We start from the raw sequence: 27,410 nt of genomic DNA, 5'->3' as shown, positions 1-27,410 counted from the left end.
CTGGTAGGTTTTCAGTAGCTCGCCTATAGGTCTGTGTTAAAAATAAAAATAAAAATCTGACGACGGTAAATGCACCTCTTCCCACTATTCATATATTTGGCCCATAAAAACAAGTATGAAGTACTAATGTTTTCTTGGACATTGATGTGAAATTAAGATTATTGATAAGCATTGGCTTTCACACATGTGCAAACAGTGGCTTAATTCAGCTGAGCTATGTAAATAAATGCAAGCGATTTGATGAAAGTAGCTCTCAGATGAAAAAAGGTTGGAGACCCCTGCTTTAGATGCTCTAATAATTTGAGTTTGTTACCTTTAAAGCCAGAGCCCATCCTTCATCATTTAGCCTCTATGTTAAATCTAACCACAGACTTTAGATCAAAATTCATATACAGACATTGGATCAGTTTCAATCGTGTCTTCTTACAGAAAACTGAACATACAGCTACATAGAGTTATTCATATATCAAGTTTGCAATGAGTGAAAAGTCAGGAGGTAGGCTAGTTAGCAAGACTAGAGGAAATAAAAACAAACAGCTGACCACTAGAGCCCTTTTTGGATCCCTCAAACAGAAATGTAAAAACAGCTCTTTGTTCTTTAAGATGGATATATTCAAATACTGTTAGTTTACATGATGTAAAAAAAAAAGCATGTTGATATTTCACAATTAATGTAAACCTTTCCTGTAATAGTTTTGTGCCATGCTATCAAAGTTAATGTTAGTTTGGAAGCAGTGGAATGCTAATGTCAGCTAGTCTAACCATAGCTTACAGGTTAGCCTACTTAATGTTTTTTATGCGCTTTGCATCTGAGAAGAAAGTTAGCATACATGACTGTTATACAAAATATGAAATGGAAACAAAGTTTAAATAATCTTTTTTCTACTATCCTATTTATATTTCTCTGGTTGTGTTGGCCCATTAAAATGTTGCAATGAATAATTCAGAGCTGTAGAAATGTTGCATTTTAGCAAATTTATAATGTAGGCCTAATGGTTTTGAGACTACTTTTTGTTTTGTATCTTAGTATTCATGTATGGAAACCCTAAGCAGACATGTGAGCTATCCATAAACTTCTATTTTCCTTAGATAAAGAGTAATTTCTGGTATTTTTTGTCATTATCTCTCGATAAAAAAGCTTTTTTTTCTGGTGATAGTGGGATAGTTTTTCTGGAAACTATAAAACAAAACATTTGGCTCTTCATTGCCATAAGCCAGACCACAGCATGCCATGCTACCATTGCCCCACACCTGTTTCTGTTTGCTTTGTGCTTATGTTACTCTGGGGTTAGGAAATAAACAAGTCAAGATCTCAAGAAAACAACTGGAAATTACTCATAACCACAGAGAAATTGTATGGATGCATGCTCACGGCTTCGGTAATCTTTCAAATATAACACCAAGACACATTCTTTTTATGATTACCTACATGGCAATGAATCTGTTTCTGATTATGCAAACAATTTTCTGTGAACATTGTAAGTATCTATTTTTTTTTAAGTACCATATCTTTATTTTTGTCAAAGTGTTGTGATATAAATCTCTGTGTCCTGTGATTGCAGATTTTATCCGTCCTGTTTATTCTGCCCTCTCCTACCTCAAATCTTTACCAGCTAAATGACACCAGGGAACAAAGTTACACACTTCAGTTAGTCCTTTTAACAGTGAGGACACCCTGCCCCAGTCTTCTGCTTCAGCATACAACTATAAGCTTATAGCTGTATTAGCAACATGTTTTGTAGAGTGCAACTCCTCATAATCCCTAATAGATGGTTACAAACTACCTCACAGGTCAGACTGTTCTCCTGTTTGTGTGAACGCTACCATGACCAGGGAGATATTACACCCCAAACCCAGACCCTTATGGACAGAACTGTTGAGAAAAGATGACAAGAATACAATGGCTGAAAATTGCAGTTACCCAAGAAGCACTTCAGTGGAGTGACCACTGCATGAGTAAGATGGACAAGAGAGCCTCCACTTTGTATCCCTGGACAAAAAAATGACCTTTAAAACTAAACTGTCAAGGTGCCCTGAGGATAAAAAGACAACTCCCCACAGAGCCACTCCAAGTACAGTGCAAACACTGAACATTTGTGTGATTAAAAAAAAAAAAAAAAATCAAATCCCCAATAAATAAAAAACAAATGCTTTCAAAAGGTCACGTCCAGGACAGATCCAGAGCGGTGACCAGCTTCTAAACTTGATACTCTTCACTGCTCCCCGAGTTTTGAATTTTCAAGCGACATGTGTTCTGTATTCCCAGATTCCCTCTGCAGCTGCTCCTCTGGTCAGGCAAGTGCTTTAGGCTTTGGTTTATGTAATGTCTGCAAAGCCACACGCACACTCACACACAGACACACACGCATACATACGGCTGAGTGGGTCGCTGCATGGCAAACATTGTGGCAGCAGAAACAGAATCATTATGAACACTTTCACTTATTAACTTGACATGCTACTGGATGCAAGACTTTATTTTCTGGTTCAAAGGAGAGCAAAGCACAGTGATGAGAGGCCGGAATCCCCTCATCTTATTAGAAACAAAATGTGAATATAAAACAGACAGATTGTATTCAAATTTACAAAAATATTTACAACAAGGCACCTCGTAATGTCAGAGCTTTATGAAAACGAATAATAATATCAGCAACATAAAAACTAACAACAAATCCATCCATTGATGGCTACTCAAACATTAGAGGGAAAGAAAACAACCCGTAGAAATGGAATAGTTCAAAGATATTTGCAGCATCTTCTTGTCCACGGTTTGTCCCACTCGCTTAAACTTCAACAGATCTCGTTGCTGAAAGGTCTTAGTTGATTTTTCTGATATGACAATGGAGGAAATCCTCAGGCTGTGTGTTGTGTACACAAGCCTGTGCCCTTAAAAAACCCTCCGTGGAGGGGTAAAAGGTCAGCTCAGGGCAGAAGAGACTCTGCTCCCATTAAAATGTTTATAGAAACCATGAAGCCAACATGAAAGCTGACATTTAGAGCAACACTCTGTCCAAATGTGTTGGTCATACCCTACAGCAACAGACTGTAACACAACAGAACAAGAGCTCCACATAGTGGACAATGTAGTTTGTGACTTGGTAATAACGCTCAAGGCACAATTATCCAAATTAATGGGAAAAATGTTGAGATTTTGTTTTTGAGTTGGTATCACATCTGTGTCTGCATGACCATTAAGAGTAAATCAGAAAGATGAACATTAAAAAGTGCCTTCGTGGAGACTGCTTCATTAAGATGCCTCTGCTGGTGTTCTTCATTTGTTTTCCAACAACGTCTCAGCACCATTTCCCGATTGTGAATTGTAGAGACATTGTTTGATATTCAGTTTGAATCCTTTTCTTATGTCGGCTCTCAACTTGTCCCAGCTGCATACTTCAGATTAAGGTCTGTAAGAAAAAGGCATGGATGATTAATTCATTTAAAACGACATAACATAAAGATCTACAATAAATGTACAAACTCTGAATTAACTTCAACTCTTTCTGGAACAACTGAAAGCCTTCGATGGTGTCGTGGAGGCAAGAAAATCCTGTTTGCTGCTAAAACAGGTGGACTTTTTTTGGGACTATTTCAGGAAAAACAGACCAAAGACCAAAGTGGATTTATTATTATAGGTTAAGAAAGAAAATCCCCCCCCCTAAAAAGTTCTCTTTTTAGACAGAAAGTCAGAAATGCAGAGTCAGAAATCGGGGAGAGAGAGAGAGAGAGAGAGAGTAGGGGATGACGTGCGGGAAAGGAGCCACAGGTCGGATTCGAACCCGGGCTGGCCGCCTGGAGGAATATAGCCTCTGTACACAGGGCGCACCCACTTACCATTAAGCTTCCAGCAACCCTGATATTACAACATCGACAACAAAATGCAAAGTCAAGTTTTCTGCAAGAAGCCTCAAAAGCTGTTTTTCAAATCTCAATAAATTTGATTTTTTTATTCATTTAGAAACAAATTTATACCAAAGAGGATTATTTAAAATATTGTTGTTTTAGTAATATAGTAAGTTATTCAGGTGCATATTTGTCTGCTACAGTGCCCTTTTTTTATTCAAATAGTTTACAGCTGTGTTAGTACTACAATCAGATACACTGTACCTTTAAGAGGGTATTGAGACATTATCTGTATTTGCTTCAGGAACACGCACACACGCACTCGCACAACAGTGTAGGGCTGTGGGCATTCTCATTCTCTATCTATGATTTATAATCTTTATAAAGATAGTTGCCGTTAACAATACCTTCATCTAAATCTACCTACCAGGACAAAGGATCTTTGTCAGTGATGCCTTCACTTCCATGAGCTCTGGATTCTCCGCAGAGTCTCTGCTGGCGTGGAAGGTTGTGAAGTGCAGCGCAGGCCACCAGTCTTTTCTCACAGCCATGAGTTCAGAGACAGCGTTCTTCCAGTCTTCTCTGTTTTAATACACACACAGGTTATGCATTATAACAGGCTTCAGTGTGGCTTACAAGAAAGGAAGGATTCTTTTCAAGTCAATCAAACTAGAACGTCCCACATATGTTCTACCTACTGTAGCTGTAGTTTTTGAATAATGGTTTTTAAATGCTTCCAAACGTCCAGGTTATCCCTCCAGCAGGCAAAGTCCAACATTTCCAGAATGACACCGAAAGCTTTCTGGATGTCCCGGTTTTTCTCTGGAAACGACAGAGGAGGAAATTATTCCTAATGAAGCATTTCAAATGAAGATATCTCCTGAACCCGAACCAGTTATCACATGATAAGTTCAAGTTTTCTTCACATGATTTATCTCTTGTCACTTTTTAAGACCAAACTTTTTTTTTGCCAAGTGATGGATATTTCATTTGCTCTTACCTGACTGAAGCAGAAAAGAACTGTACTCCAACATCAGCTCATGGCTTGGGACTAATAAATGGAGCATCTATGGCGTGAGGGAGAGAAGGAAGCACAAGTTCCAGATAAACACAAGAGTACAGTCACATTGAGTGATATATTGTGTTAACAGAGCTTTTACTATCCAGTAATTCTTGTGTATGTGTGTGTGGCATGTTCAATAACAGAGGGAATATAAAGCATGTTGTCTTCTTGTCTGATACCTTTAATGCTCCCTTGCTCATCTTCTTGTCTGGGCAATCATGCCTCTTTAAGTACTGGTACAGATAGACATGTGCATTTGGATTGGGGGGGAAATTGCTGTCATACGCGTAGTCGTTCAGGATTTGTAAAGCTTGCGAGTGATCCTCGTAGAATTCCAACATCTGTGAAAATAAAATTACAGATGTGAAACAAGTGGAAACATTTCACTCGAGTCTGGCCTGAAATTGAATAACAAGTGTGATAAGGTGGAAGACAAGATGTTTTTCCATCACGTGAATGTCTCATCTGTCTCTATTTTCTTTTTGCAGGTATTTAAAAAAATGTTCAATTGGCAAATAATTCCTACCGCGCAACATCACACAATAGAGGTGTCCTACATTTCATTGACTTTTAGATTTAAGAATATCTTGATGAAAGATGCCAAAAGGAAACGATGAATGGGATGAATCAATCATCAAGATGGTTTCTGATATGCTGAACAATATGTTTTGTTTTTTTTTATAAATTCAAGCAGTTGGGAATGAGTTCAGACCTCAACGTAACTCAGTATGAAGGGATCCCAAACTCCAGGATTTCTCAAAATCTCCTTAAGATTCACCGACGCCTGTCTGAAGTAGTTGTGCATGTCTTGGTTGTGGTCTGAAACAGTAGAGCCAGTTGGACAAAACATTGGACACAAACAATGAAAAAATTCCCACAAAGTATCAAACAAACAGCATTTAGTGAAACGTGTATACCCAAGTAAAGGTCTGTCAGCCTCATCGTCTTTAGCTCTTATTGTAGTTACCTGTTCTGGCCTGTAAGTGGCGGTGTAACATCATATGAACACAGCCTGGCTGTGTCACTGACATCAGTAAATAATAAATGCTTTGGGTGTGAAGCTTTGTATCAATTTACCACCGTCAGAGAGTGTAGACTTTTTGTCACACCAGATGATGTAATCCAGTAAACTCCTGTAGGCCTGGATCAGTTTAGTCGTCTGAAGTTGAGAGGCCGACTCTTTCCCGTGCCTCCAACTTTCAGCAACAGACAGCTGACGCTTCGCATCCTCGATGTGACCATTAAGCATCAAGTGGAAGGAATGTTCCAGGCAGATCTAGAGCAGCGGAGAGAACAGGTCTTGAATAAAAACACAGAAATATCAACATGACATACTCGGGTCTACTAGCTAACGTTACGTACCATCAGATAATGTCTAACTCCCGAGTTCTTCATGCGTTCGTAGATGTTGTTGTAGTCTTCCATCTTTGAGTTGGGGTGATGCTGAAGGATCTCAGTGCTGAGCCTCCAAATAAGCTGGGTCAGAAGGTGCAAAGAAGAGAGCGTTAATATCACGGATGCAGAAACAAGTCTTCATAGCTTTTACTCTATTTAGTCAAACAAGAACGTTTATAAAATAATTGAATTGCCCATTCAGAAACAAAGCTTTTGTGGCGACTTGGTAAAGAAACAGTAAATGGATTGTACCTAGAGTATAAAGCGCTTCTCTAGTCATTTACCCATCCACACACACATGGCAGAGGATCCTTTGTACAATGCCCACTAGTAATAATCAATCCAATACATACACATCAACACAACTTTGCTAATTCCACTTTTTGGGGTTCCTGTTCCCTGGAAGAGCGTTTAGTTTCGCTGGTTTCCTCTGCATGTCATTTTTCCAGAATGACTTGAAACTGGCAGATGTCGTTTCGCTCGAATCCTAAATGACGAAAAACGCGAGACCATCGGACATAGCCGGTGTTTTTTGAATTGTAATCTTTGATCACAACTTCTGCACTTTATCTGTGAACCAATTTGCACATTTGAGTTGTTGTCGTTTCTTGATCGTGTGACGTTTATCATGACGTGTGCTGCTGCACTGCTGTGAAAGACGGCTTCATTACCTGGTTAAATAAACTCAGTGTCTCGCCCGAGGACACGTCGACATGTGGAAAGCAGGGATCGAACCGCCGGCCTGCCGTTTGAAAGACGACCCCTTTTCTACGACTGAGCCACAGCCACCCAAACTTGAGAGTGCAGTTAAATTAATGTTTCACAGAACAATAGCCGTTACTGATGTTCCTACTGAGGAAATTTGGTTCCACACTTGACATTTTAAAATAGTTTTGCCACAAGCCATTTCTGGTTGACAGTAAAGGACAATAACAAAGACAAACCCAAACCCACCTCTTTATAGTGCTGAGCTGTCCCATTGGTCGGGTCTTCTAACATCTGTGGGTAACACGCCATATATTCAGAGGCCTCTTGCCACCTATGATGCAGCAGCGCTTCTCTAATCCGCTCCAGACACGTTCTGGTACTCTGATGAAAACCAGTTTCCTTGGGTGACTCTTAAATAGAATACAAACGTTTCTGTTAGTTAGACGACATGAATGCAATAGTCATAAACATTCAAAACAATATGAATACACAGCCAGAGGAACGTAGCTGTCTAGCTCCGGTAGGTTTCACACACGACAATACGTTTGATCATGTCCTGTAACTCACCGACACACGTGGGATTAACCAGAGGGAGCTTTGATTTCTTTGAGGAATTGTCTTCTGAGAAGTCATCGTCGTCGTCGTCATCATCATCATCTGGGTCTTCAAGAGGCGCTATCTCTCTTTCAATGTCATCCATTGTCAGGACTCAGATAACACTGCTGCCTTTTATCACCTGTGCAGATGCTCAGTGGAGGATTCTCACCTGCAGGGGAAAAGATAATTGCCTACAGCAGGCAACAGTTTTTACACTTTTACTATATCTTTACTGTAGGTGACGTAAGTTGTTTCTGAACCATGTTTTGACGTCTGATTAAATTACTGAACTTTTTTTTTTTTTTACACATGTAGTTTTTTTTTTTTGCTTTGACGTTTCTGCTTGAAAAAAAATCAGCTTTTATTTAATTATAAAAGGCGATTGGTTGATTACTTTAGATAATTTCAATGCTTGATCGACTAATAGTACTTATAGTTTACAGCAAATCATTATGAATGCGCTTATACAGCATTGTTATGGGATCTTTGAGATATCATTTGACGAGAAATGTCAAGCACCAGAAGAGCTACTGACATATACTATTGACTTTATTACCCTGAGACCTCTAAAGATCGAAAAACAATCTTGTTTTCTATCAAAACAAAGTTCAGTTCCTACCTGCAGGGCTGCAACCTGATTCGTTTTTTTTTCCCCCGAAGGTAAATTCCTAAATGTTCAAGTCTAAATAATAGTAGCTTTTATTTTTAAAGATATCTTGTGGTGGTTTGTTCAGTCGCTTTATTTGATTTCCACATGTGAACTGTTGACCATCATGTTTGCAGTAGGTAGCTGAGAGGAAGTAGAGATGAAAAAAAGCTCAACGCTCATTGGTCGCTACGGTCGAAAAAGGCGGGGCAACGAGTTTTTTTTTTCTTCTTCGCTTGTGACTTTTTCTGCTGCTTTCTTTTCGTGCTCGTACTCTTCCACCCTCGTTTGACCCGAGGCGAGAATCTGTATCAGCAAAAAGATTCTCGTTTCAGAAAGTGTTCCTGCTGCAATGCAACAATCATAGATGCCAACCTCCCGTAAATAAACAAACAAACAAAAAACACTTTAGAAGCAGACGTATTCCTGCTTCTCTTGTTGAGTTTTATCTCTAAATATTAAGTTTAACATGTTGCAAAATGCTCTGGCAATCACAGCTTCATTATAATAAATCAAAGGCACCCAGTGTTGTTTTTTCAGTGTATTTTAATATGTTATTTAATGTTTTTTTTCCAGTTGTTTCCAGGAGTATACTTTTCCACTCTGTTTTTTTAACTATCAGTGATTGCATCTCCATTATTTTTTTTATTTACATTTATTGTGTTTTTTGCTTTCAGTTAGGAGCACCTGTATAAAAAGGTGTGAAATCACACAATAAAATCACATTATAGAACTATTCTGGGGTTCTCTGTAACTCTTACTCTGCCGTATGGTTTTGCTTTGGGTTATGCGTTTTGAAACAGGATATTTGGCAATAAGATATTTCTCCACTTCTCTTAGGATTTGCAACACACATTGTACACACATTTGTAACCGTTTTTGTTTTAATTTTTAAGCCTATTCACCACCACGGGCGGTTCTAGGCAGGGGCCAACGGGGTCCAGTGCCCCTGTAACACTGAGCTTGGTCCCCCCTCCAAAAGGAAGAGCCCCCCCCTAATAACACTATACTCAATATTTGACTCAAAAACCGGACTCACAATCTAGTATGAAATACTGTTACTGAAACAAATATAAATCATGGTATTTAATGTTGAGGTATTTAATGATGTGCGCTATTATTTGGCATAATATTTATTTTTTTAAAGCAATCATCTTTGTCTATTTTCTACCTGGGTTTAACATTCCCCTCTGACAAAACAACTGGCCCCCAGTTTGGCCCCCCTCAGTAAAAGTGGACTAGAACCACCACTGTTCACCACCTTAACAACCTTGACCACCTCCTTTTTTATTATTATTTTTTTTATCTGTCATTGTGATTGTGTAAAGATGTGGTTTCGGTGCACAATAAATGATTGCAATGGATTCAGCCTCCCAAATAACCCCTAATTTGACCCCTATATGCTCTTTAAGGCACACGTAAAAAAAATAAATCAATCAAAAAAATCAAGTTTTCAACCAATAAGCTTCCAGGTACCCGAAGTTTCAGCAGCTCTCACGGATTTTCCTACAGGAGTTGAATTTAAATCTTTTTGTATGTGTAACTAAAACACCTTTAGAAACACATCAGTGTAGAAATTGGTTGGTAAGGAATTTATTCCCAGATTTTCACTTCAATTGTCCCTTACTACTGGGGCTCTGGGGGGGGGGGATTAAATTGTGCATAATGAAGAAGGTCTTATTCACAATCTTCTAAATGATCCTGGAAGAAACTGTGCACACTAAACGATGAGGCTACATGTTTTTTTTTTTGTTTTTTTATCACTGTCTCTGCTCGACAAGTCTGATCCAAAACCTAATATCCTGTGAAAAGCTCCCCGAGCCTACACACCCAGCCGGATCTGATCTGCTGACGTGTCGGCTCCTTCACTGCTCAAGCTGCAGATTCAAGCCAGTCAAACAAAAACTGCCAGCATGGCAGCAAAACACTTCTACCGACAGGGCTTTTTATTACTTTTATTTAATTTTATATCCACCGCAGCCTTGGAGAAAAGGTTCTCCGACTTAAAGAGATGCGCGGATGAAGAGTGCAGCAGTAAGTTGTTTTTGTTTTTTTTCTTCCTTGTTGTAACTTAGCTCATCAGGACTTTGCAGGATGCATCTCCACACACACACACACACACACACACACACACACACACACGCATCCCGATAAAACCATAAACTGCGCCTTATCTCTCGACTTGTTGCCGGTCGATATGTGCGACCTGGATAACCTCATGCAGTTGTTTTGATGCTGTGTGACCTACCAAACCCGAGCTAATACTTACAGCCGTCATTAGATTGGAAAGGTTTCGCTTTGCGTTGCATCTCCGGCCTGTCCTACAGTCTGGACTGGTAGCTAATGTTAGCAGCTAGTTAGCCACCGGCAAGCTATTGTTTCACCTCAACAAATACTTGTTAACAATAGACATGAAGTAAAAAGCTCGTTTGATTGCTTGATTTTGAGGGAATATTAGCTGTTGTTTATATTTTCACCTTGTTGATAACGCTACTAAACATAGACCAAGGTTACTGTTGTTTACTTAGCTTCAGCAACAAGCTCCTACCTTTATTATATCCAGGGAGTAATTCAGAATAATGACCCAGTTCACCCCCTCTTTTTACTTTATTTACTTTATTGCTTGATTCAGTCTCATGGGATTGTCACAGCTGTTGTCATAGATAATGTTCACCTGTAAACGCACCCAAAGGTTTACTGTAGGTGAGAGAAATCGTTTAACTGGCCACAGATATAATCAGAGAAAGTAAGATGGGAGTCATAACTGTAAAGATAACTGCAGATCTCTGGAATTAAACAGTTTCACTTTCATTTCATGTTGCATGTTTTGTTAAAAAAAAGGGGGGGGGGGCAATATTGCAGAGCTGACCCTGTTCTGCTGGATGACTTCATTGTTGATTGAGTACATCTGTTTAAAAGATCATTCAGTTTCGGCTTTTTAAATTTGTTTTTGGGGTCTTACAATTCACTTAGCAGACGCTTTTATCCAAAGCAACGTACATCGGAGAGTAAGTACAACACTAAGTACATTCATACACCGCCACTGAAGAAGCGGGAGCAATGCGGGGTTACGTGTCTTGCCCAAGGACGCATCGGACATGTTGCTCAGCTGGGGATCGAACCAAGAACACCAAACAACTCTACCAACTGAGGTACAGCCGGCCCATCCGGTATGCCATTGTATGCCTTCATCCAGAGGAGAGGACAGTGGATGGATTATTAAAACTGGGATGAAAGAGTGGGGAATGACATGTGGCAAAGAGCTGTGGGTTGGAGTCGAACCCTGCTTGGGCCAACGGCTTCTAGGACTAAAGCCTCTGTACGTGGGGTGCAGATTTTAGCCCCTAGGCCACTTGGCAGCCGGTCTTTTGCGTTCTTGGAATGAGCTTTGAAAAAAGATTGTTAAACCATATCTTTTTGATAATGCTTCATATTTTGCTTTCACAGTGCTCCTGGTTCGAGGGAAAGCTGTACAGGACTTCTCTGGACCAGACTGTCGGTTCCTGACAGTTAAGACTTCAGAAACGATCTATGTTTACTATAAATTATCCGGAAGAAGGGCTGACTTATGGGCAGGAAGTGTAAGTGCAATATGTCAAATAAAACTCCATTAATATTGAGCTTTTTCTATGTAGGTATAATCCTCAAAACTTTCTTGTTTTTCTTTTTATCAATAGGTCGGAAGTAGCTTTGGCTATTTCCCGATGGGTCTTCTTGCAGTAAACCACATTTATACTGACAAAGAAATTGAAATTCCAGCAGAGGTAAAGAAAAATAAATAAATAAATACATTGTTGATTGAGTAAAAATGCATCTGAAATAAAATGCAGCTTTCAAATATCATCACTGCAGCACTTACAAATTCTTCTGCAATTACCGTGCCTGAATGTTTTGTTTTTTTTGTTCTTTTTTTTGCAGGAAACAGATTTTGTCTGTTTTGACACTGGATTTGATAAGTTTAATAGTTATGACGTAGATTTACTGTTAGGATCTTCAGTGGCGGAGGATGATGGTGATAATAAGGGATCGTCAGACCAAACAGAGCATCGTGATAACCCTGGGCACCTCCATGATGAAGTCCCAGATGATGAAAGTGCCTCTTCACACAAACTTGACAGGACATCTGAATCACCTACAGAAGTAGAACCGACGGATACACCGCATGCTACTGAAAGAGGTGAAGATAGCACAGAAGAGAACGGGGCTCTTGAAACTGAAGTCCCAAAAATGAGTGACACCAAAGACACAGCTACAGAAACTGTAGTGGTTGTTACAGAAAAAGTCTCGATATCAGAAGGAAGTCAGATCCCTGAGTTAAAAACCACACTTGGAACTACATTTGATGCTGTCATCTCTGATGAAGAAGTTACCAAGAAAGTTACACCATATGATGACAAGGAGGAAAGCCCAGATGTGGAAAGTGCTCCAGATGATGACTTTGCTCTAATCGAAGAAACTCCACTTTTGTCTTATTCTGAAGAGACTAAAAACACTCCAGCAGATCATTTAGTGGAAGTTTCTAAAGGTGTGCAAATCCCTCCATTAAAAACTACCCTTGGAACAACTTTTGATGCTGTCGTCTCTGATGAAGAAATCACCAAAAAAGTCACCCCATATGAGGAAAGTGAAGATGAAGAGATACCACCAAAAGATGATATCAAGCTGAATGAAGAAACTCCGCTGTTGTCTTACTCTGAAGAGGAAGTAAACACTGCAGCATCTGAGTCAGCGAAAATATCTGAAGGCAAGCAAATCCCCAAATTAAAAACTACAATTGGAACAACTTTTGATGCTGTCGTCTCTAACGAAGAAATCACTAGGAGAGTTTCTCCCTTTGAGGAGGAGGAAAGCGAAACAGTAGCACACCCATCAGAAGAGGACATTGATGTTAAAGAAGAAACTCCACTTCTGTCTTTTTCTGAAGAAACTCCAGAACCTTATTCAGACAAAATATCTGAAGGAGTTCAAATCCCTGATTTAAAAACTACCTTGGGAGCAACTTTTGATGCCGTCATCTCTGATGATGAAATCACAAAGAGAGTTACCCCATATGAAGAGGAGGAAATTAAAGGCACAGAAAGGCCTCCTAAAGATGACTTTAATGTTCAAGAAGATACTCCTTTGATCTCTTTCACTGAAGAAACAGAAGACCCTCCACCTTATACAGACAACATTTCTGAAGGAGTGCAAATCCCCAAGTTAAAAACGAGCATTGGAACAACTTTTGATGCCATAGTTTCTAACGTGGAAACAACCAAGAAAACTACTCCTTATGAAGAAGAGGAAAGCGAGAATGTAGATAGTCCTCAAATGGATAACGTAGAAGTTAAAGAAGAAACTCCACTGCTGTCTTTCTCTGAGGAAGCCTTGGACACTCCATCATCGGATTCCCCCAAAGAGGAGAAGAACATATGGACAACATTTGGAGATGCTGTTTTTTCAGTTGTCACTGGGGGAGAAAGGACGGCTCAAGATTTTGGTTCAGAGGAAGACGATGATGATGATGATGATGATGAAGATGAGATAGAAGAAGCTGCTTCAGAACCCCCTACGATGTTTAAAGAAGCAAAGGAAAACATTAAAGAACCACCATCAGAAGAAGCATCAAAGGACCCAGAGGACGAAGATGAGGTTTTTGCAGATCCTTCTAATACAGATGCTGTACAGTCAAATGATGATGATGATGATGATGATGAAGAAGAAGTGGTAGGACCAGAGGAAACCTTTCAACCAACCGATGAGCAAATACACCATCAAGCAGAGAAAAGTATGACGTCAGATGATCTGGAACCTCAAGATGCCATTCCTAAGGCTCAGGAATTGGATATTAGAACAATAGATGAACAGCACATCTTTGAAGCCACAGAGCAAGAGGAGGTCAATAATGAGAATGCGGGTGTACAGGATCATGTTCCAACAGAGAGAAGTGAAGATTTGGAAAAGGGATTGACTGAAAACAAAATAATGGCAGATGAGGAACTAGCCAGTACTGAAACTGGAAGGAATCTGCAACCAGCCATAGAAGAAATTCACTCAAAGAATTCTGACATCAAAGATGATGAAAATAAAGTATATGACAGCACACGTAATCAGAAACGCAAACATTTGGGGACAGATTTAGAGAGTAATAACAGCCAAGCAGAGTTTTGGCCTTTTTTACAACCAGAGATTCAAGAGGAACCACTCCAAGAGAAGTTGGAAGAAGAGCACAACACAGAGATAGCAGGGGTGAAAGAAGAATTACTTGACGATGAAAATGCACTTTCTTTTTCACAATCTGACAAACTTTCACCTGAAGAAGCTGATCCCAGTGCGTCTGCTTCAGAGCCAGAGTACAGCGATAGCGTGATGAGACTGACTCTAATTCGAAACCACTTCACGGAGGAGAAAATGGAGAAGATCCAAAAGCTTCTGGGTCTCAAGAATCTCTTCAAAATGGAGGCCATGTTCTCCGACTTGGACACAGAGATGAAGGCGACGCGCCTCTCAACCACTGGAACTATGCAAGATATCGAGAGTTCACTTGAGGGCATCCTGGAAGCCTCTGAGAACACCATCCTGGATGAGGTCGAGAAGATGCTGGATAGTTGGGAGACAAAACAGAACTATGAGCAACATAAAGATACAAGTAGTTCAGATGAAGGGACGGAAATACTTGATGACTTCCAGGAACTTGCATTCAGCCTTCGCCAGAAGTATTCGACAGCCAGTGACAGCACTCCCTTAGCAAAAGAAAAAGCATCAGAATCTGTCCAAGGTAAGATTTATTTTCCTCTTACTGTCAATTGGACTTTTCTGTTTTAATAATGGTTGTAGGATGGCTCCTCGATTGGTAGAGTCACTTCCGCATACCACTTCATTTTTTGTTTTAACCACTGAGATAGGGCCATCACAGAAAAGACTGGTTTAGTCCATTTGCTTAAAAATCTTCAGATAAAGTGAAAGCAGATTTCGATATTCAACACTGCAGACATGAAGCCTTGAATTGTCCTTTTAGGCACTGGTCCACCTCATGTCAATCACCTCATGGTAATCCTCTACTAATGTCATGCTAATACGGTATATATGAAGTACAGTAAAGGCATAATGCAACCCCAACTACTGTAGAAAACACTTTAAAAATTCAAACTTAACTCAGTGGCGCTATGTGACAGGCACAGCGTGTTTCTAACATCCAGTCTGATGCAGAGCTTTGTTTGGTGGCAGTCAACAGCTGAATGAATGGATAGTGTTTCCACTATCCTCTCTGTCCATGAGCCTTTATTTAGCAGCCCCAGAAAAAAAACGTGTTCATGCCGCCTGTTTCTTCATGCTTTCTTCACTAGCTTACAGACTGAAAGTGAACGCTCCCACATGACCTAATCAGTGGTGGTTGGAGACCCCTGCTAATGACAACTATAATCATTTTTAACTTTCTTTTTTGCATGAATCTGGAAACTGACCTCATTTGTTTTGGACTTCAATGTTTGTGTTCCAGGTGAACCTGACGTAAACCACGTCGTGCCCCATACTGTTGAAGAAGACAGGACAAGCAGCGTCCCTGTGGTTGAGAGCGATAACAACCTCACAGTAACCGACCATGACAAAAGGCCAGCTGAAACGAAAGTAGAGCAGGCAGTTTGGGATGAGCGCCACAACGGGCGAGATGTCAACATGCAGGAAGATGGTGGACACTTTAATAAAAACAAAGACAATCTGCCGAGCTTCAGTGCATCGGAAGAGATGCAGAGAGTCCCTCAAGACACCCTGGAAAATCCCCTAGACATGGGCCTTGGTGTAGAGGTTGAACACTCATCCTCTGGTTCCTCAGGTAATACAATGCCAGAGATCATTGCCAAGCCCTCACACTAAATTTTAAATTTCTGTTCAATTATCGTCAGTATTCAAGTGGTACTTGTGATAAACAGCATAGTCCATAACATGTTAAGTTCCCTGAAACTTTATTATTTTAAAGTTATTGAGAAGTTTTGTTTTGTTTTGTCTTGGCTAACTTCATTTTACCATAACACACATAAACTGACTAACTGGTATGTTTTCTTCCACTAGGATCTTTGGACTCCATGGACCCAGTTTCTGATACTGATGAAGAAGTGGGATTATTCTCAACTGGAATGGTTTACATGGGCTTCATCCTTTCATTGATGAAGACCAAAATGACAGAGTGGACTTCAGTGGTAAGTCTACTGTCTACACAAGCTTTGTTCGCTTAGTTTGCTATCCAAGCTGTGCATGTCACAAGTGAATCGTTTGATTCTATTAAATCGTAATGCAAATTTTATGTTACTTCATTTGACTTTACTCAGACTTGAACTGTTACCTAGAGCACTAGGCTGTGAAACACACCCAGGACTTGAATTTGCTATCAATGGCATAAGCAAACAATGCGATTTTATGAAAGATAGGATGATACCGTAATTTGCACACCAAGGGCCAGTTATGCAATAAACTCTTTGCCCATTATATTCTGACAGGTCCACAACACAAATACATTAGAATATTTGCAATACCTGAAATAAAAATAATCCCCACAGAAAGACAATGTTACAGAATCTATACTACACTGAAAAAAATCTGGACCAGTCTCAATGTAGTCCCTCAAAGATTTGGCCACATGGGATATTTGTTTATTATGCAAAGGTATGATGGAGAGAAGAAAAGAGAAAGTTTTGATTCCCATTGACACAACATGTCATGCAAATATATTCTGCCTCTGTTATACACTTTTAACAGGAAACATTATTCCCCAACATTGTTCAGTGAGTATTTGTAGCACTCTTGAACACACAGCACACGCAAGTGCTTGTCCATTTGAATATGAGTTGTCAAGTTTCACATGGGGAACCTCTGTATGAGTGACAGTACTCAAATTTCCGATTTTTCCCTAACTCTTTGCCCATTTATATTCTGACAGGTCCACAACACAAATACCTAAGACTACTTACGATGCCTAAAATAAAACAATCCCCACAGAAAGACAATGTTACAGAATCTATACTACACTGAAAAAAAAATCTGGACCAGTCTCAATGTACTCCCTCAAAGATTTGACCACATGGGATATTTGTTTATTATGCAAAGGTATGATGGAGAGAAGAAAAAAAAATAGAAAGTTTTGATTCCCATTGACACAACATGTCACATCTCTGTTATACACTTTTAACAGGTAACATTATCCCCCAAAATTGTTCAGTGAGTATTTGTAGCACTCTTGAACACACAGCACACCTCAAGTGCTCGTCAATTTGAATATGAGTTGTCAAGTTTCACATGGGGAACCTCTGTATGAGTGACAGTATTCAAATGTCCGATTTTCCCTGAACGTACCTCGGCCCTCCCCCCTGTCTTGTTGACTGTCGCGGTGAAGGCTGAAGTTCAGCACAGCCGGTGTTGAGCTGTCTACTCGCTCAAGCAGTGGGCCTCATTTTTGGCATGGAAAAGGCAGATAAATATCGCAAGACGGAGTTGTAACCTGCTGTCAAGCCAACTTACCTTCCAAAACGCCTTTTTTTTTTTTTGTAGTAACATTTTCACCCATCTGTGTACGTCTAGCTCGCCTAACGTATCAGCGTTTACTTGCTCGGTTTCTAACGCGGACGTGCTAACAAAGCTAATATCTGTCAAACCAGCATCCCTCAGACTAGTTCCGCTTTTGTTTCAAAAAGACTTAAGGCATGGAGACCGACACGTTACCCCGACCTGTAATGGAACCGGAACATGTTTACTTGTTGTTTCTGAAGCAGCTGCAGCATGTGAGTGTACATTTTTGGAGTCCAGCACAGCAGATCCTGTCTCACGTCTCGTATTTGTTATGCTATCGTGGCCTGCTGACGTGTTAATAAGCAGACACACTTCTCCTCAGGATACTCACCTGTGTGTCTTTTATTGATGAAGATCATTCTGCTTCTTACATGTTCACTGAAGATATGTTACATGGGTGTTTATCTATATTGTGTTTCCTTGTTGATTATAGTTTGATTATCCATAAACATAGCATTCAAAAGTCCTGAAACATGTTTTTAATGTGGGCCTTTTTTAAAGTACAGTTTTTGAAATAGAGGCTGAATAAAGCGTGTTAATCCTTCCAGACTTGAGGTGTTAATAATTTTAAATCCCCGTATTTAATTGAACATAAGAGTGTGTGTGCTCCTGTCTGAATCGCCTCATGGCCAGGTCAAAGGTTACTCTGGCATGACTGGACATTTAAGCCGCGGTAGTGTTGTCGTCTATTTGTTGTCGTGATGCTTATTTGCTGCAGCCTTTTGGCAACATGTAATCCTTGATTGATTTAAATGCACACATAAATGTAGTAACCCTATTGCAATGTAATAATTCAGTTGTATAAAGCAATGCTTAGTTATGTCCTTATTGGTTAAGTCAAGACATTTAAAAACAGCTACAGCTGACCAAAGTGCTGTGCAATACATTAAAAAAGAAAAAAACAACTTCAGATCACAACGTCCACAAGAGAGAAATATATACATGTACACATATGAAGAAAGCAACAAAGGAACCTGAAAGAAACGGTCTATTCAGGACCAGGGGACTCAAATGCTGAAATATAAAAGTATGTCTTGAGACGGGACTTAAAAGAGTCTTTACTGATTACTGAAAAGGCCCGATCTCCCTTTTAGCTTGAGCCGTGAGCGGGGGAACAGCCAGGAGGCCCCATGCCTGATGATCTCAGGCGCCTAGATGAGGTGTAGGGTAATAAAAAGAGGGGCCAGGCCATTCAGGGCTTTTAAAAACAAACAACACAGTCTTAAAATCGATTCTGAATCTTATTGGGAGCCAATGGAGGGACGCTAGGACAGGATATTGATGTCCGATTGAATGTGTTAGCAGCAGGTGATATGTGAAAGAGCTGACGAGGTTTGCAGCTGTATGCCTGTGTTACTCTTACTCTCTTGCTACTATTATTGTATGGTAATGTGCTGATTAGCTTTTGTCTCAGGGGTGGGAATAGAGTAACAGATTACTCACACTTTTCTTCATCAGATGTGTCAATTAGTGTAAGAAGATGGTTTGTTACTTACTGGATTGTATCTTCTTTCAGTCAAGCTGTTACTTACAGTCAAATCACAATAGGAATGACAACTTAATTAACAGCCTTTATTTATTATTTATACTTATAGAGTTATAGATAACCAACTGAATTGCATAATTCCTGAGTGTAGTCTACGATCATTCTTCAATACTGTGCTTGTGTTTATGTGACCTTTTTTAGATGATTTCACTACTACCAGAAGAGTGGAAGCCAGGCGACACTTTGTATGGCTGTCCTTGGCAAGCTGTTGTCATCACTGCATTGATTGGAGTCGTGACCTTCACCCTCTTCTTCTGGAGGACTGTGTTGGCAGTAAGTGTTGTACTACAGTTTCTCTCATCTCTGCTTCAATTGTGTGTCAGGATTTGACAACAGCACAGGGAAAATATTGGTTTTGTGTACGCTTCCATTTATTGACTCTGTACATGCGCGCTGCTTTTGATCTGCTTACGTAAGAGGAAAATAACCTACCAATAGTTCACGATCAATGTAGTGTTTTTATCTGAGTCACTGCAAATTATATCGAAGTGATCTTAACCTTGTAACTTTTCTAAACCCTTTCTCAGGTGAAGAAGAGACAATACCTTGGTAAGTCTTCACATATATATATTGCATACCACATTGCTTTACAAAATGTTAAAGTGCAAAATTTAACTCCTTGCATCATATTTGTTGCATACAGTGGATGAAAAGAAGCTATCAGAGCAAATGCATGCACTCAGAAAAGAGCGGGAAGATGCCCTCGCAAAGATGTCTGAGCTCCAGAAGCAGGTGAGCCACAAAATGAAACGTGAACGAAAAATCTTCAAGCTACTTTTGAAACTTTCTCTAAAGTGTTGTCTTTCTTCTGAAGACGGAACAGCTTAAAGAAAAAGAAAAACAGTCCAAGGAAGCAGTTAGTTGTACAGTGAAAAGAATGCAAGACCTGGAGGTAAGAACATAGAAATGTTTTGATTGTTCTGTGTTAATTGTTTTCATTCCGGTGTATTTGAGTTGAGTGTGCTCCTTTTTTGTAAATGAACATTCAGTGATGCTTCCGTCGTTACCTTTGTGCAGAGTAAGGCTATGGAGGCCGAAACAAGAAATAGAAAAATAGCAGAGGAAAAGAATAAATACACCAAACTCCTCCAAGACGAGAGGGCAAAATCTCTGCAGAATGAAACAAGGGTAAGTGCTTCACGATTTGACCTCCGCTTTAAATCTCTGCCCGTCATCTCAGATATGTGATGCTTAATCATTTCTTTAACAGATTGAAAAACTAGAAAAGTCAAACGAGAAGCTGCAGCTCAGCAGGAAAAAGGTTCAGGATGCGCTCTCTAAGGTACCTGTCCTCACATCATTTTCTACACATTGCAATATTGCATGAAGTTCAACCGCGTGTGTGTTAACCTGTGTGTTTGCAACAGACCACTGTGCTCCTGGACGAGGCCAAGATCCGCGAAGATGCCCGAAGCGTTCATCAAAAATGTCTGGAGAAAGATTTTGCAGCACTAAAAGAAGAAAATAAAACGGTGAGACAACATGCAAACTTGTATGTTTTCACTGCCGTCACTGAAGTCTGTTAAGCGATGCCTACATCGATAGATATTGTTTTACTGACGCACTCTTCTATTCCTACAGCTCAAGGCGAACATTAAGGTCTGGGAGGAAAAACACAAGGAGCTGAATGAGAAAATTAAAGTCTACCAAAAGTCCCAGAAAGAGCTGGAGGACTCTGTGGTGCTGAAAGATCACAACGTTGAGGTCAGAATTGTATTTATTTATTTTTAAGATTTATTTTTGGGCTTTTTATGCCTATATTTTAGAGACAGGACAGTGGATAGAGTCAGAAACCGGGGGGAGAGAGAGAGAGAGTGGGGATCGACAGGCGGAAAGGAGCCGCAAGTGTGATTTGAACCCTGGCCACTTGCTCTCAAGGACTTTGGCCTCTGTACATGATGCGTAGGCACTAACTGCTAGGCTACTGGCTCTGACAGAATTGTGTTTTTAATGCTGTTATAATTTGTCTTAGATATCAGCTTTACACATTAACTCTACTTCTTAACTTACTTGACATTAACTCTCTCCACATCAAATTGTCTCTTTGCAGGTGCTGTCTGATCTTCTGGCAGACCTGGAGGCTTGTGATTCACAAAAAGGTGACACCAAAGCTTTAGCCAATGGAGAAGTTGCACCTGGTCAGTCGGAAATTTTTCTCTGATTTACGGAAATGAGTAAAGCTCTGACATAGATTGAGCATGTGTACATAGATTTTGGTAGTTTACTATTTTTAAAGTGTATAATCTAAAATAAGACCAGTAAGACATCACACATTCTGTTTGTCAGTCGCAGAAGAAATGCTGATGTGTTCAGATTTATGCAAAGTCGTTTATTGACCTTTTCAGACAAGCAGACAGCCATAAAGAACAGGATCAAACAGATGATGGACGTTTCTCGGGTAAGATGTCAAGATGTTAATTAAAGCTCACCATACTTGTAAACACATATTCCAGTTTCTAAATGTGGGGTTTTTTTTTTTGTTTTCCACATGTTTGATTCCAGGTCCAGACCACCCTCTCTGTAGTTGAAGAAGAGCGTGATCGCTTCATGAACAAACTACTCAATGAAGAAAAGAGTAGAAAGTCAATGGAAGGTGAGTGTCGTGTTTGTTTTGATTAAAAAAAAAAAAAAAAGCGGTAAAAGAAAAATTGCATAAACATTTAACCTTTGAATACATCTTTCTTTCTGCCTCCCTCTAAACAAACACGCTCTTGTTGTTTTTGGCAAACAGAACAACACCAGGAGCTGGAGCACGCAATTGCATCCCTAAAAAGTGAGAAGAGCCATGTGGAAAACCAGTTCAAGATCCTGCAGCAGAAAAATGAAATCATGGTGGAAATGTATCAGCAGAAGGAAAACGCTTTGCAGCAGTAAGTGAAGCCGTGACCATCAATCAGCAGCTTTTATTAGCTGCTGTTACACATTCAAATCTGCACATTTTATCCTAACTATGAGTACGTTATTCCGTTGTCATCATAACCCAGTCAAAAGTATGACGACAGTGCCTCCAGTGTAAAAAGCTGTGTGACTGTTATTGGAAGAAGTGTGTTTTTGTGGTTTCACAGGAGATTGACGAAGGAGGAGCTGGAGCGACGCAGCAAAGAGAGCATGCTGTCCGAGGTGGGAGGAAAAGCCGTGGAGGCTGAAGAGCAGGTTAAAGTCTTACGGCAGCGCATTAATGAGATGGAGGAGCAGATGAAGAAGACGGAGGAAGTTTATAAAGATCAGGTAGACTTCTTGTGAAATGAGCAAGTACAGGGAAAACAATTTCCTGACACCCGACCCCCTGACTGAATGTCTATTTCTTTCTTTTCTAGATTAAAGAACAGGAAAACAAAACTCATTCCAACTGGGTAGGTTGCACAATTTACTTCTATATACAAACATCATAAAAATGAACTATAAGGGTTTTTATATTATTAACAATTTGTTGAGACATTCAAGTTGTGTCAGAACTCTAATTCTCCCGTCCGGTTTGCAGGTAAATGCTCGTAACGCAGAGCGAGCTCTGAATCAAGAGAAGCTTGAAACTTCAAAGCTCCGGGAAAAGTAAGTGTTTGCAAACTTAGTTTAGATATTGTTTGTTTGTTTGGTGTGTTACATTTCTGGAGGCAAGTCTAAATTCTTAGTGTCCAGCGTGGAAACATTTATTAGAAAATTATTTTTTAAAGCTAAAATGACAAAAAATACACTTAGTTCATCTCCTCAATCGTAACACTTTGCTATTCTTCTCTGTTTAATATAGTCGTCAATTTTATATACATATATAAGTATTTTCTTGGAGATTGTTGGTTGGACAGTAGGAACAACTTGCTGAAGCCCCCTGGGAGATCTTCCGATATACTGAGCTGATTACTCAATAATAAAAATAAAAGCTTGCCCACCCATGGTAAACATTTACATCGTTTTTTTCCCCCATTTGCAGACTTGCTGTCTTGACCTCGCAGCTGAATGAGCGCCGTGCTCCTCTCTTCAGACCAAACTCTGGACAGCCTGCAGGCCCTCGCCAAGGTAAGCAGTCCTCACAGCTTGACTGTTGTTTTTTTCTCCACTGGTATATTCATCGTCCTACGTAGCTTTGAGAAGACGGAGGAGGCTCTTCTCTGATGAAATCCTGCATGCCCTTTTATGCCTTATTTTATGCTGAATGGGTAAAAGGATTCCAGTTCTTTTGTGTGGTTGTACATGTTGACTTTCTCTGAGCCTGGAGCGAGGACTACATCTTTGCAAAGACTGTTGGGTATTCTTAGTGCTTTCTTTTCCTTTTGGTAAACGGATGGTTTGATCAAAACAGGTGATTCATATGGCCCCTCTCCTGTGAGTGGGGGTGCACCGTCCCCTCCGATAATGATAGAGGGCCCCAGGCGCCCTCCCTCAGCCCCAGTGGGGCGAAGGATTGACCCGTATGGTGAGTTCTGATGGATTACTGTCCACTTCTACAGCTGGGCATCATCCCTCTTTTACCGTCTTCTGAAATCTTCACCTTCCTGTGCACCTGACTTCACTATTCTTTTCAGCTCCTTCACCTGCTTGTGTTCTTCTTTTTATTGCTTCTCAGTCTGTATTACATCCTGCAACCTTCTGGTCCTCTGCCTTCAACTCCCTTTTCATGCTCTTGTTTTGTTTAATCGAATCATTAAGACATTTCCTTTATTTTGAAGTTTTGTGTTTCTGTTGAATTTTCTTCACCTTTTGTTCCTCAAAGCCCCTAAAAACATGTTTTCTAAAACAGCGTCCATCTATAAATCCACGCAGTCGTGTAAAGCGTGATCATTAGAATGTATTCATGAATAATACCAAACAATTTTCCCTCATGATTTAATAATTGGTTTGTATTTAGTAATGTATAAGAGAAAAAAGGAATTCAATTTGAAACCAAGTTTTCAGGGGCTTTTAAGTCATCCAGAATACGTTGTCCCTCTGTCTTTTGTCTCACAGACTAAGATGACCAATCTTTACACTTGTTAAAAGTTGGTTTTCTCTTCATCCCCTCGGTAAGTGGACGGCAGAGTCTTGATGGATTTCATTCTTAGATTGGTCTCGTTTTCTTCCCCCCCCCTCAGGTCCACGACCTCCATCAGACCCACACGGTCGCTACGCTGAAAACAGACACATCTCTGGGATGGGTATGTCGTCCTCAGTCTCTGAATTTCAAGAGTTCACCTTCACTTTGAAAACCTTCCTGTAACACTGTGCTGTGTCTCCTCATTCAGACATGATGGGCCCCCGAAGCTCCTCGCCTGCCAACATGGACGGATCTGTAAGTCTTTTTCAAATCAGAACACTTTTCTTTCGTCTTTTTTTTTTTTTTTTGATGTTACCCTCCTCCCCTCCATATTGTGAAGGCATAGACCCTCCTATACAAGTGTCCGTTGTGTCTGTCCTTGCTCTAAAACAGACACAGGAAGTAGATCCACAAATAAAAGCCGAGACAGTGACTGATGCCTCCACAGACAGTCCAGAGCCTGTGAGTATAGAGGCTGTTCAGTCCAGGTGTGACGGTGTCCAACCCCTTTTTCTCTAAAGCTGGATCTGGAGTTGTGAAGAGAGATTCCTGGCATTTTGTAACACTGGGGCTGACTTAAACTTTTTGGCTATGTGTGTGGTTTCATCAGACGCAGCAACTATTGAAACATTAGATTAAAAGTTTGTTGGATACTTGGGTTGTTTTTTTTTTTTTTTCATCCAAATAATCAAAGTGTGTGGTTACTGGTCATGTGATTGAGCACTTTTTGTTGGGATTGAAATTGTGGTTTGTGGATTTCTTACAGCATGACTAACGAGTTTCCATCTCTTCTTGGTGTCAGGACAGACTCATTCTAGGTGTTGTATTTGAAAATCCAGCACAGGACTCGTTCTCACAATCTGTCTGTTCTTCAGGGCCCTGGATCCTTCTTAGCATCTCCGATCAGGGACTCGCCAGGCCCAATGGGTCAGGGACCTCCTCCTGGCCCTGGACCCCATGACCAGATCCTCCCTCCTGGACCCCATGGGCGACTGCCTCCTCCTGGGGCTTACAGACCTCCAAGATCGGGACCCTACCACCTCCCACCAGGACCTCATGGTCCTCTTCCTCCTAATGCACCTCCTCCTCTTCATGGACCTTCACTACCAGCCAATGGGCACCCAGGCATGCCTTTGTCTGGACCAATGGGAGGAGAGTTTGGACCTTGGCCCGCCAATGGACACACATTCCTACCCAGGCCGGGCCCTGGACATGTCATTGATCCTCGGGGTCCACCTCCCCCACACTTCCGTCCCCCACCATCTCATCACTTTGGACCGATGCCTCCTCATGGTGCGTTCAGCCTGTTGGAGTTATTTTCAACGTGGTTTTAAGAAACACATTGAACTTTAGTGTTTGGGGATGATTGAGTTTCAGGGATTCTTTTGTACCTTTTTGAGGGCAGAGCTTACTTACTGGGTGTGATTGGAAGTTAAGAAATAGTCGTTATTTTAGCAAAATGTTAAATTGTAGGGAATATGAGTTCAGCACAGCATCAGCAGCAAGTAGCTGAACATTATTGAAACAAAGCCATGAGGTGCTTCAGTTTGTTGGTTGTTTTCTTGAGTATTAGGATGTTTTTCAGCCTTTCTATCTCTACGTTATCATTCATATTTAACCCTCTTGTCTAGGTATCCGTGGACCCATGGGACCGCGTCTACCCATGCCTCCAGACATGCGCTTCCCAGGCCTGCGTGACCACACCAGCCCACCAATGAACCTCCCTCCAGGTGTCCCTCCCCATCCTGCACATCCTGGTGACGCCTACGGTCAGGCTCCACCCGATGCCCTCCAGAACTCAGCGCTAGCCCACAGTGGCCCCGGACAGGGCCAACATGGGAGGCAGGAGGCCCCTCAGGACTCAGGGAGGCCAGCAATGGTCAAGCCTTAAAAATGCCACCAGCTGCGGCAGAGGACTTGAACTTGAATTTACCCCCAAACTCATTAACAACCCAGATCCAGTCCAAACACGTAGATCATGATTCAGTTCTAAAAATAAAACTGCAATGATGTTTGTTGAAAAAGAAACATGGTCCTTCAATTAAAGCATCATCAATCATTATGTGTCGGAAATCGATGTGAATTTAAAAGGGTTGCCACTTTTTTAAACAGCTTATTGTGCAATAATAATTAATTTTACGCCAGAGGAATTTCTGTTTTGTTGATCTTAAAAGAATATATAGCAATGATTTTTAAGGGGCAATTTTTTAAATGTCATTTCCTGTGGAAATTATTTAAAAAAAGGAAGGAGCTTCTAGCATTTCAGGAATACCATCATTTTCCCAAAGCGGTTGCTTTTTGAACAGACTGTAAAGCAAATGTGTGATTTGATGGCCAGATGTATAACTTATTTTACTATGTTGGTAGAAATTTTAATAATAAAGAATGTAAAAAATGTCAGTGTTATATTATCAGCTGGTTACACAAAAGCTCTGTGTACTTTCCAATATGTCTAAACGCCTTTGCTTTACTTGGAAAAAAATAAGGCATACATCTGCTCCCTAGCTGAAACCTTAACAATCAGTTCTGTTATTCAAAGTTGATTTGTTAATTCATCCAAAACCTGCATGCTGCTTAGCTTCTCAGAAATATCTACAGACATCAATCACTTCTGTCCATCTGTTTGACTTTTTGGTTTTGTGTGTTCACTTTTTATTGGGAACGATTTCTGCAAAACTACAACTTGATAAATAAATTAAAATGCCTTTGACTGAACCACCAAACATTAAATGTTGATATTGATAGGAGTGGGTATAAATACAGAAATTCATGGAGATGAAGTCGATTTCAGCAAAAATCCATTTTGTTTACTTTTTATTAAATGACTCTTCATTTTTATTGATGCAAGTCCATGGTATACATTACACGAGATGTAGTCAGTGTTTTCCTTTTACAAACATTTTAACCATGTGCCCCTTTTTATACTGAAATCACATCCCACCCCAACTCTTCACAACCCCCACCAACCCGTGGACCTCTTGCCAAAAAAATCAAATTTTCCCTCTTACATTGAAAACATTCTTTTTGGTTGATATGATACTTACGAGAGTACTTCATTTCTTTATTTTGGCAG

The 27,410-nt window shown here is 40.3% G+C and overlaps 2 protein-coding genes across 7 annotated transcripts; one reads left to right on the top strand and one right to left on the bottom strand.

Moving 5' to 3' along the window:
- Positions 1-2,461: 2,461 nt before the first annotated feature.
- On the bottom strand, positions 2,462-8,412 carry taf1a (TATA box binding protein (TBP)-associated factor, RNA polymerase I, A). Of its 2 annotated transcripts, none has more exons than XM_065964111.1 (11): positions 8,223-8,412; positions 7,574-7,794; positions 7,253-7,416; positions 6,266-6,379; positions 5,981-6,179; positions 5,616-5,722; positions 5,083-5,244; positions 4,841-4,907; positions 4,539-4,662; positions 4,268-4,422; positions 2,462-3,404 (listed from the first exon to the last, which is right to left on the bottom strand). In XM_065964111.1, exons 2-11 carry the CDS (start codon positions 7,704-7,706, stop codon positions 3,370-3,372), a joined length of 1,260 nt encoding a protein of 419 aa, XP_065820183.1. In that variant the 5' UTR covers positions 7,707-7,794; positions 8,223-8,412; the 3' UTR covers positions 2,462-3,369. The 2 variants fall into 2 exon arrangements, with proteins under 2 accessions (XP_065820183.1, XP_065820184.1); XM_065964112.1 differs by having other exon boundaries at positions 7,574-7,772.
- A 1,710-nt stretch (positions 8,413-10,122) lies between these two features.
- On the top strand, positions 10,123-27,052 carry mia3 (MIA SH3 domain ER export factor 3). 5 transcript variants are annotated; one of them, XM_065963410.1, is made up of 28 exons: positions 10,124-10,283; positions 11,697-11,830; positions 11,927-12,013; positions 12,168-15,006; positions 15,727-16,059; positions 16,296-16,423; positions 19,474-19,605; positions 19,860-19,881; positions 19,976-20,064; positions 20,147-20,224; positions 20,350-20,460; positions 20,543-20,614; positions 20,700-20,804; positions 20,914-21,036; positions 21,383-21,431; positions 21,678-21,730; positions 21,835-21,925; positions 22,064-22,202; positions 22,398-22,560; positions 22,650-22,685; positions 22,814-22,881; positions 23,258-23,343; positions 23,627-23,740; positions 24,396-24,458; positions 24,546-24,592; positions 24,731-24,799; positions 25,213-25,630; positions 25,969-27,052. In XM_065963410.1, exons 1-28 carry the CDS (start codon positions 10,163-10,165, stop codon positions 26,226-26,228), a joined length of 6,030 nt encoding a protein of 2,009 aa, XP_065819482.1. In that variant the 5' UTR covers positions 10,124-10,162; the 3' UTR covers positions 26,229-27,052. The 5 variants fall into 5 exon arrangements, with proteins under 5 accessions (XP_065819484.1, XP_065819482.1, XP_065819481.1 ...); XM_065963409.1 differs by having other exon boundaries at positions 21,383-21,470; XM_065963412.1 differs by lacking the exon at positions 23,627-23,740 and having other exon boundaries at positions 10,123-10,283; positions 21,383-21,470.
- Positions 27,053-27,410: the final 358 nt, after the last annotated feature.

Source organism: Labrus bergylta, chromosome 15 (genome assembly GCF_963930695.1).
Source record: "Labrus bergylta chromosome 15, fLabBer1.1, whole genome shotgun sequence".
Classification (NCBI taxonomy): Eukaryota; Metazoa; Chordata; class Actinopteri; order Labriformes; family Labridae; genus Labrus; species Labrus bergylta.
The sequence above is the reverse complement of the archived record's forward strand: the minus strand, read 5'-3'. Positions and strand labels throughout refer to the sequence as shown.

What these genes read in the sequence shown, in the direction of transcription:
- taf1a (XM_065964111.1), bottom strand. Translation starts at nt 7,706, where the DNA reads ATGGATGACATTGAAAGAGAGATAGCGCCTCTTGAAGACCCAGATGAT. An exon ending in GTCTACACTCTCTGACGGTG is followed by an intron (nt 5,723 to 5,980) that starts GTAAATTGATAC and finishes CTACTGTTTCAG; the next exon opens with ACCACAACCAAGACATGCAC. An exon ending in TCATACTGAGTTACGTTGAG is followed by an intron (nt 5,245 to 5,615) that starts GTCTGAACTCAT and finishes TTATTTTCACAG; the next exon opens with ATGTTGGAATTCTACGAGGA.
- mia3 (XM_065963409.1), top strand. Translation starts at nt 10,163, where the DNA reads ATGGCAGCAAAACACTTCTACCGACAGGGCTTTTTATTACTTTTATTT. An exon ending in CTCATCCTCTGGTTCCTCAG is followed by an intron (nt 16,060 to 16,295) that starts GTAATACAATGC and finishes TTCTTCCACTAG; the next exon opens with GATCTTTGGACTCCATGGAC. An exon ending in GCGAAGGATTGACCCGTATG is followed by an intron (nt 23,741 to 24,395) that starts GTGAGTTCTGAT and finishes CCCCCCCCTCAG; the next exon opens with GTCCACGACCTCCATCAGAC.